At 39.0% G+C, this 9,889-nt stretch overlaps 1 protein-coding gene across 3 annotated transcripts; it reads right to left on the reverse strand.

The window, feature by feature from the left end:
• Nucleotides 1–1,245: 1,245 nt before the first annotated feature.
• Nucleotides 1,246–9,635, reverse strand: syt12 (synaptotagmin XII). 3 transcript variants are annotated; one of them, XM_067436748.1, is made up of 8 exons: nt 9,407–9,635; nt 5,921–5,971; nt 5,633–5,826; nt 4,484–4,864; nt 3,814–4,029; nt 3,575–3,695; nt 3,300–3,433; nt 1,246–3,099 (listed from the first exon to the last, which is right to left on the reverse strand). In XM_067436748.1, the coding sequence occupies exons 2-8, from the start codon at nt 5,961–5,963 to the stop codon at nt 2,926–2,928; spliced, it is 1,263 nt and encodes a 420-aa protein (XP_067292849.1). In that variant the 5' UTR covers nt 5,964–5,971; nt 9,407–9,635; the 3' UTR covers nt 1,246–2,925. The 3 variants fall into 3 exon arrangements, with proteins under 3 accessions (XP_067292849.1, XP_067292850.1, XP_067292851.1); XM_067436749.1 differs by lacking the exon at nt 5,633–5,826 and having other exon boundaries at nt 9,407–9,634; XM_067436750.1 differs by lacking the exons at nt 5,633–5,826; nt 9,407–9,635 and having other exon boundaries at nt 5,875–5,950.
• Between the last annotated feature and the right edge of the window lie 254 nt (nt 9,636–9,889).

Raw genomic sequence — 9,889 nt, forward strand, 5'->3', positions numbered from 1 at the left:
GTTTTTCATTCTTAATATTCAGTTGTAAAATATTCATCAGACCTCAACTAAAGCAACGCAGACGGAAGGGGTCACGAGAAATACGTTACTTTTTTCAGCGCTGATCATGATGAACCAATCGCAATAGCCGAGAATGCCATCGTTATCTCATCAAGATGTTTTTTTTTATGGCACCGTCAAAATAATCAGAACGTGTGTGTAAATTATACTATGGTAAATGCAGTGACATTTAATTTATACTCATTTATTATCACAGTACTAAATTAAGACAATTGTTATGTATTACAAGTTTTCTGAAATGGAATGTTTAATTAAGCTAATGCGTTAAATATGCACTGAACAGACACCTGAACACTGGACCGGTTTAAAATTCTTCATTAATTTTTGTTGACGTAGGTAGGCTATTAAAATTTTTTAATCTTTTCAAATTATTAATTATTTTCTCTTTTTATCAGTCCATAAATTAGTCAGCGGCCATAAAAATCTATGTTTTTAGAAATAAAATGTTAGGCTAATCTGATACATGAAACAAACTCTCATGTTAAACTGTAGAATAGTAACAACAGGTACCCGTCAAGGTATGGACTCCACTAGATCCCTGAAGGTGTGCTGGCACCAAGATGTTAGCAGCAGATCCTTTAAGTCCTGTAAGTTGCTAGGTGGGGCCTCGATGGATGTGACTTGTATTTCCAACACATTCCACAGATGCTCGATTAGATTGAGATGTGGGGAATTTGGAGTTCAAGTCAACACCTCAAACTCATTGTGCTTCTGAAACCATCCCTGAAGCATTTTTACTTTGTGGCAGGAGCATTATCCTGCTGAAAAAGCCACAGCCACCAGGAAATAACGTTTCCATGAAAGGGTGGCCATGGTCTGCAACAATGCTTAGGTAGGTGGTACGTGTCAAAGGAACATCCACATGGATGGCAGGACCCAAGGTTTCCCAGCAGAACATTGCCCAAAGCATCACACTGCCTCCGCCGGCTGGCCATGTGTTCCCCAGGTAAGCCAAGCACACACACGCACCCAGCTCTCCACGTGATGTAAAAAAAACATGATTTATCAGACCAGACCTCCTTCCTCCATTGCTCCATGGTCCAGTTCTGATGCTCAAGTTTTCCCAGCAGAACATTTATTAATTTGATGTTCTTATTATCATTACTTGTAACTATTTTTTTCCTTTTACATAATACAAATATACTTATCTCACACCTCATGCAAAGCAACAATATTGACTTCATATGAAACAAACCACATAAAGCATTTTTATTTAAACAATTCATTTGATTGCAGTATATTCTACATTACTTGTGCATGCATTGTAAAGTTGTTTTATCATTCTTTAAATCTTTTAAAGTTCACCGACATCAGATGTACACTGCACATGAGAATATTGCTTCTATTAGGGTGAATTTGGCACAGAATGAAGTTTAATGGTGACAAGCTTAAAATATTGTTAGTAGTAAAAGTCAATCAAAGCATTTTGCAGCACTTCATCAAAATCAAACGACTTTAACACTGCACGAAGCTCAAATCCGTTCTTCATTCGACAAAACATCTGAGGTGTGTACGGACGTAGGAAATGATTCACAGATTTTGGTATGAAGTTTTTACATTCTTTCATCAAAAGTTGTAATTATTGCGGCAGTTAAAACACGTTTAGATTTTCTTTCGTGCCAAAGAAAACTCATGAGAATGTGAACGGATATTAGTTTATACATGATGTGTGTGTGTGTTTTACGCAGTGTTGGGGTGACGCATTACAAAGTACAAAACTACAAAGTACATGTTCCTGTGATGATAAACCTAAGGGATTACTATTTATTTTTCGGAAATCCCATAACAGTTACTGTTTTGTAGTTACTTGCGCTACATATATGATTTTAATGTACTAAGGCTAATTTAACAACTATATTTAAGGTCCAACAACAAATATACTATTGATCAAAAAGCACTTTCTTCATTTTGACATGCTAATAACCAAGTGTGGATGGCAGAAAAGAGTTTTTCTTTTTTTGTGCAAAATGGGAAATATGCATTACTGTAATATGCATTAGTGTTATAAATTCAAACGAATGCCCTGACAAAAAATTGACTTCAAATGCACTGGACAGCACAAGCAATCTGTTAATCTGTGAAACTAATCTGTTAAGGATTTTTAGAAGGTATTGACTGAATTAATTAACATGTAATGTTATTACTGTTCAGAATAACTAGAAAAGTAATCGCATTGCAATACAAAACTTAATTGAAAATACTTTTTTCTAGCAACTTCCCCAACACTGATTTTATAAAGTACTTGCACGCCCCCAAGTGGTAGAATGTATTAGCCTAAGTAAAGAATTACATTTTGGTACTTTGATTAAATTTGGTTAACACAAATATCTTAAAATACTGGATAATAAATAAAAAAAACTCAACCTGTGTCTGTGATACGTGATGTGGCTCAGTGGCGCCACTATTAGGCTCATAAGTGTCGCTGCACTTGCCTGAGAAAAGGGACAGACAGTCCCAAGGTTATGCCTTAAATTTATTTTACAGTGTTTTAAGCAGAAAACATAAGACTATTCAAACTCCCCATAATAATAAATCTTTATGGCCAAACAAATAATTTCTTACTTTTAGTACAACAGAAAGTGGCTACTGCAATTTCCACCCACAGGACCAGCCACCCTGTTATCATATGTAGAAATGAAGTTAACCTGGATAAGAAAACCTGGATTTCAAAGACCCTTACAGATGAGACATCCTGAGCCGCCGATTTCTCTCTCTTTCACTCTAAAGATCCATCCACCCCTGGGACAGCTGTGACGCAAAGATTTTCTCTTTATATTCAAACGTCTTTCCTGTTAGGACAGTTAGACAGTAGGCACCATGCAGACAGGAGTCAGAGGTCAGGGGTCAGGGGTCAGGACTGAAGGATTAGGTCCTCCGGAGGGGGTGCCACATTGAAACTGGTTTCCGCAAAGTTGCCAGCATCTGGTTCCAGTGAGTTATTCCCATTCCACTGGCCTCTGGCCCGATGATCACATGACCCACATTTTCACCACGCCCGTCCTCTGTGCTCTCAGCGACAGTCACTCTCAGTGAGAGATCCTAAAAAACACAATCAATTAGAAAACCACAATCAAGACATTCAGACTGGCAGACTGGCAGACTGACAGACAGATAGATAGATAGATAGATAGATAGATAGATAGATAGATAGATAGATAGATAGATAGATAGATAGATAGATAGATAGATAGATAGATAGATAGATAGATAGATAGATAGATAGATAGATGTGTTGTCACCTGCAGGACGATGGCTGGCACTGAGAAGATCATAGCCTCATTAAAGATGGGGTTGTTATCATCCCTTTTTATGGACGTCTTTTTTTTGCTGATCTTCCTGCCGTCCTGGAGCAGGTACACCTTAACAAACGGATCTGTTCACGTGGAAAGAGACAATATTTAGTACATGCTTTTCACACAATATAATTGATCTCAGTCTTTACAGCATTCTGTTCCTGGAACACTATTCCTCTCAAGTACGCAGTCGTTGTTGTAGCCAGTAATCAGTTTCACACCTGCTGTGGTCTTTCCATTAGTCCAGACCAGGTTCTTGGCTTTGGCGATGACCACGGTGAGACGTTCTGCAGTCGGCAAATAACTGAGAGAGAGCAGGATCTCGCCGACAGCATCCACAGCCTGAGGAGAAAAGCTACTTCTGCTAAACTAAACACTCTGAACAAAACGTTTCATTCTTTCCATTTCTATTTATTGGAGGACATTTATTGACATTTTTCCCAGTCCAGGTGTGACGTACCTTGTTGATGTCCTGCAGGTAGAGCCAGGCGTTAAACGGCCGGAACGGAAGGTCCAGATCCGACAGTTTAAGCTCTGCCACTCCAGCACTGATGTGCCGCTCGTCTGAATCGACGCCGAAGGTGGAGAATCGCAGACTGTTCTCATCCAGATTTACCGAATCCAGCGGGACAGAAAAACGCTCATCAAACACCACGGTGAAGGCATTTCTCTGGACCTGCAAAAGAGAAGGACAGACAGAGATGTTTCAGTGTCAATGATGATATTAATCAACGTTTGAATTTATATACATAATGATTTTACACCCTTTTAATATCTATCTGTCTATCTATCTATCCGTCCGTCCGTCTCTCTCTCTCTCTCTCTCTCTCTCTCTCTCTCTCTCTCTCTCTGTGTCTGTCTGTCTGTCTATCTATCTATCTATCTATCTATCTATCTATCTATCTATCTGTCCGTCCGTCCGTCCGTCCGTCCCTCTCTCTCTCTCTCTCTCTCTCTCTCTCTCTCTCTCTCTCTCTCTCTCTCTCTCTCTCTCTCTCTCTCTCTCTCTCTCTGTGTCTGTCTGTCTGTCTGGACATCTGGACATCAATATGAGACTATTCTTACTGTAAATTCATCTATTACATTGTTTTATAATTAGTGTTTTTTTTTCCATTATAGGTTTATAATACCCGTGTGGCTCCCAGGCTGATCTGCTGAGGGACCAGCGTGACGGTGATGCAGCATCCGGGGAAGTTCTCCTCCTCCTTCTCCAGCAGGTCTTTACCCTGGTGCAGCGAGACGAGCAGAAGCGAAGCTCGAGTGTCCAGCTCCAGCGTGACCTCCAGCTGCCCCACCGTAAAGTCGTGCCCGAAGGTTTGAGCGATGGAAGAGATGGAGCACAGCGATTCCGAGGACAAGGAGCGATTCAGGGTGCTCCCGCTCGGATCCAGCTCTCGGCTCATCAGCTCCAGCGTTCCAAGATCCCGAAGACCATCTGGAGTGTCCAACAGCTGGAGACTCGGCTTTCGGCTCGCAGAGGACGCCCTCCGCTGGTTAGAAGCTGCAACACGCTGCACAAAAAAAACAGTCAGAATTATATTTTTAGGCACAATATTTTGTGGATTTAAATTTGTTATATTATATAAATGATAAACGTATACAGTTTCAAAAAACTTACTGCCTAACTTAATTAGTGGTTTCAATAACATATATGATGAAAATATTTAATTATTATATGATAAAAAATGTAAATGAAACGATAAAAACAATGAATTTATATACACACAGTTATATATATATATATAAAACTAACACATACAGTGCATTTAATATATACTTTTTTATTTCTTACTATTACAATAAATCTTGAATACAGTTTATATGTTTAATATTTAAACAAAATATACATTCAATATTTAAATTAAAATATTAAATAGTACACACACACACATATATATATATATATAAAACACCAAATATGTTTTAGGCTGCTGGGCCTATATGGGGGACAAATAATTTTGCACACCCAATTTTTCAGTTTTTGAAAGTTGGAAATATCCAATAAATTTTCTTCACAAAAAATGACAGTTTTATATCTTTATGTTTGAAGCCTGAAATGTGGCAAAAGGTTGCAAAGTTCAAGGGGGATGAATACTTTCGCAAGGCACTGTGTGTGTGTGTGTGTGTGTGTATATATATATATATATATATATATATATATATAAAACATAAAACTTCAATATACATTTTTTTCCTTTAATATAACAATAAACTTTGTAATTTTCTTTTCTCAGATTTTCTGCTGACTCCTTGTAGACCCCAGTTTGACCCCTGCTCACCTTCTGTCTGACCTCAGAGTGGGAGGAGCCATATTTCTCCTGCAGGTAGCGGTAGTGAAAGTTTGGATATGGAGAGGGAGTCGGGAAGGTGCCGGATTTATATAGTTTCCACAGATTCACTATAACTACAGCAAACAGAACCAGGAACCCAAACACAAACAAACACACTTCCCAGCCAGGCGGGTTAAGCACCACTGACACACAAACACACACACACAAAACAATATGAGAAACTCACTTACAGGGACTCATATGAAATCAAAAGGCGTATGAATGATGACAGCTCACCGCTCAGATGATATTCAGAAATATCCTGACCCTGCACAGACATAGTGCCACCTAAAACACAAAGCACAAGACAAAAAACATGGTATTACTGTGGTAAATGGCCAAAAGCATGGTATTAACATGGCCCATGTCTAAATAACATTACTATGGTATATATCCAAAAATACCATGGTATTAACATAGCACATATCCAATAAAAAACATGGTATTCATGTGGTAAATGCCCCCCAAAACATGGTATAGCCATGATGCATGTGAATAAATGTTGAGAAAAACATGGTTTTACTGTGGTAAATGGCCATAAAAACATGGTATTACTGTGGTAAATGGCCATAAAAACATGGTATTACTGTGGTAAATGGCCATAAAAACATGGTATTACCATAATGCATCTAAACAATTGTTTAGGAAAACATTGTATTACTGTGGTAAATGGTCAAAAAACATGGTAGAGTGTTATTAACATAAATATACATTAACATATTTAATATCCAATAAAAAATCATGGTATTACTGTGGTAAATGCCCGTCTAAAACACCATGAAACATGTAAACAAATGAACAAAAATCATGGTATTACTGTGGTAAATGTCCTCAAAAAACATGGTATTACTACCATGTTGCATAAAAACAAATGGTTTTAATGTGGTGAATGCCCCTCATAAATATAGAACTAATTAATCTGTCTATATTAAAGAATAACTGTGGTATTTTTTGCAAGCTTTATCTTATTGTAAAGCCCTTTTGATGACAGTGGTGATTAATGTTACCACAGTTTTGATACAGTAAATGCAGTTACTATGGTATTTTTGACAGAAGCAATAAAGGATACTCTGTTATAAGGAATCAACAACTATCTAAACTTTCAAACCTGGGAAAGACACCTCAGCAATGAAAAAAAGTAAAGTTATAGGTCTAAAAAGAGAGAAAGTGAGAGGCGTATATGCTGTGAGTCATGCCGAGACTTCTGGGTAATGAGATGAAGGGAGTAGTGGTAGCTGAGGACGACTCCTGCAGAAGATTATGACAGCGGGCCAATTAAAGCATAATATGTGTTGAAGTCGCACTGTCAGGAATGTCAGCAGTTCTATGTGTGTGTGTCACGGCCCACGCTCAGTCTGTAATGACTACAGGAGCACAGATGGACACACACACACTCTTGGAACAGTGATACTGTCTGCACAATGAAGCCAATATCCCAAAATAATTTCCCAAATGGCACATTCACTTGAGCTGTAAACCTTCATCTTGGTAAACAATGAATCATGGAGAAGAAATCCCAAGCTTGCTTTCTTCAGTTCGCTTAGGTTTCATTCTTTTTAGGTTGTGAAGAAAAGCGATGATTGATTCTCTAGCCTTTTATGAAGACGCCATTAGTGAAATAAGATTAAAGTGGTTGTGTCGATGTTAAAGCCTTTATCCTACATAGATGAAGGTCTAGGTTTAAAGGGATATATCAGCAAAAAATGAAAATTCTGTCATCATTTACTCACCCTCAAGTTATTTCAAACCTATACGAGTTTCTTTCTCCTGCTGAACACTAAAGATATTTTGAAGAATGCCGTGTATTTCTGTGGTAAATTCCCTTTACCATAATGCATGTAAACAAATATCCAGAAAAACTTGGTATTAGCATGACCCAAGTCTAAATAACATTAAAATACCACAAAATTACTATGGTACATATTCAAAAATACAATAGTAGGATCATGGTATATGTCAAAAACATGGCTTCACCATCGTACCTATCCAAAGAAATCATGGTATTGCTTTGGTAAATGCCCCAAAATCATGGTATTACTGTGGTAAATGGCTAAAAAACATGGTATTACCATGATGCATGTAAACATATGCCCAGAAAAACATGGCATTACTATGGCAAATGGTCAAAAAAAAAAAGGTATTACCTGGTATGACTGTGGTAAATGGCCACAAAAAAACACAAAAAAACATGGTATTACCATGATGCATGTTTAACAAATGTCCAGAAAAACATGGTATTAATGACCCATCAACTCTTTGGTTACCCATATTCTTCAAAATATGTTATTTTGTGTTCAGCAGAAGAAAGAAACTTTAATTTAAAATGATTTAAAACACATTAGGCCTAGTGTGTGTATAAAGAGGAAAAATGACATTCCGCATAAATTCTGTCAGAAAATCCTAGAATTTTACTGGGTGAATTATCCCTTTAAAGATCTATATGTTTCATAAACCTCTAAACTCAAAGCTAATACTCTAGAAAAAAGCGTCGGATTCTAAAAAGACTAATAGACTTTCTTCTGAAAGCCACTCCACACACTAACAAGGACTGAGATCCAGGAGGCCCAAACCAAGCAAACCGCGTGACAGCGAAACTAAATCACGGGAGCTAATCAAGACGCTTTAAACGATCCTGTGGCACCAATCATTCAGATATGATTGTTTTCCAGCGGACAGCGCTGCATTCACAGCAGATGAAATAGTGTCCGTGATCAGAAGAGAGCCGCGGACGGATGGAGGGGCTCGAGTCTGCACTGTCAGCTACTCTCGTGCAGGACTGAGGGAAGCAAACGCTAATAAATCAAGCGTGCTTTTAATCTCCAGAATGACTCATAATAACACTTACACTGAAACACCAGCGACTCTGAGAAGCTGCCTGCAGGATGAAAGCTCTCTGGAGAAACACACACACACTGTACAAACTGTATATTCTATATCCTTACACTAAACCTACCCATCACAGAAAACCTTTTGCATTTTTTCATTTTCCAAAAGTATCACTTAGGATGATGTATTTATAAGCTTTTATCCCTACCTCACGGGGACCAAAACATCTCAGATATTACCATCTTTTTGGGGACATTTTGTCCCCGATATAATGTAAGGTTTACCAGGACCACACACACACACACACACACACACACACACACACACACGGTTTGTTGGGGTTACAACTCTACCAGAACTGCCCCAAAACATAAACAACCACAAAAGCGCGGGTAACTGACATACAACAGATGCACCAGAGACGTCCAACAGAGCACAAAACACCACAGACACACAAATGACGCACAACAAACAAAATGCGAACACAAGCACAAAAGTGCACAGCACACACACACACCCCATTCAGAATCAGTTTTCATTTAGCAGCTGTTGTAATGGGGGTGCAGTGTGTTTTATTTGCCCCTTGGGTAATAAATGAATGCCCCCCCATCAGAGGAGGGTCCATCACAATCACCATGACAACCACCCGAGCCGCGGGCACGCGCACTGCATCAGCACGTGAACGGGCCCGAACTTCCAATTCCACGTCGAACCGAGACCAACAGGCAGAAACAATATTCTGCATGACAAAAATTCGTCATAATTACAGCGCGTGTCTGAAATACGTGTGGCACAATAATAAATCAATGCATGAGATAATATTCATAATATAACAGGACAACTCGCGACATGCACGGGAAATGTGAGCGCTCATAAACACGAGATGCGTGTTCTTACCTTCAGCAGTGTCTGTTTCTCCCGCTCCTGCTCACACACACTCTCATCCATCAACTAACGCACATTACAGAATCAGATGCACGTGCAGGATTCGACCACATCTGTGTTTAGATCAGATCTTAAGTGTGTCTGGGTTTTCCTCTGCGCATGATGTAGATCTGAATGCAGGAGTCCCACCCCTGCAATGCAACTTCAGCACCAAACACACGCACGCACGCGCACACACACATACACGCGCACGCACGAAGAGGCGAAAGCAAGTGCTGCTCACTGGAAATGTAATACGAAATACATTTTAATGGACCCAAGAAAAAGATACAGTTCATTGAAGCATTTGTGACAACAGGCACCGATAGCGGGGGCGCGCGGGGCAAGTTGTCACAGTGGAACCTGCTGCCATTTAGCAAACTGTTTCTGAAAGAGTAAACTAAAACTGCAAATGTTTCATAATATAGGCTACACATATCGAAAACATTTTGACAT

This window comes from Pseudorasbora parva, chromosome 25 (genome assembly GCF_024679245.1).
Source record: "Pseudorasbora parva isolate DD20220531a chromosome 25, ASM2467924v1, whole genome shotgun sequence".
NCBI classification, from domain to species: domain Eukaryota; kingdom Metazoa; phylum Chordata; class Actinopteri; order Cypriniformes; family Gobionidae; genus Pseudorasbora; species Pseudorasbora parva.

Excerpts from the sequence above, each read along its gene's own strand:
- syt12 (XM_067436748.1), bottom strand. The coding sequence starts at position 5,963 with ATGTCTGTGCAGGGTCAGGATATTTCTGAATATCATCTGAGCG. Across the intron at positions 4,030-4,483 it reads TCAGCCTGGGAGCCACACGG|GTCCAGAGAAATGCCTTCAC; the intron begins GTATTATAAACC and ends TCTCTTTTGCAG. Across the intron at positions 3,434-3,574 it reads TAATGGAAAGACCACAGCAG|ATCCGTTTGTTAAGGTGTAC; the intron begins GTGTGAAACTGA and ends CCACGTGAACAG.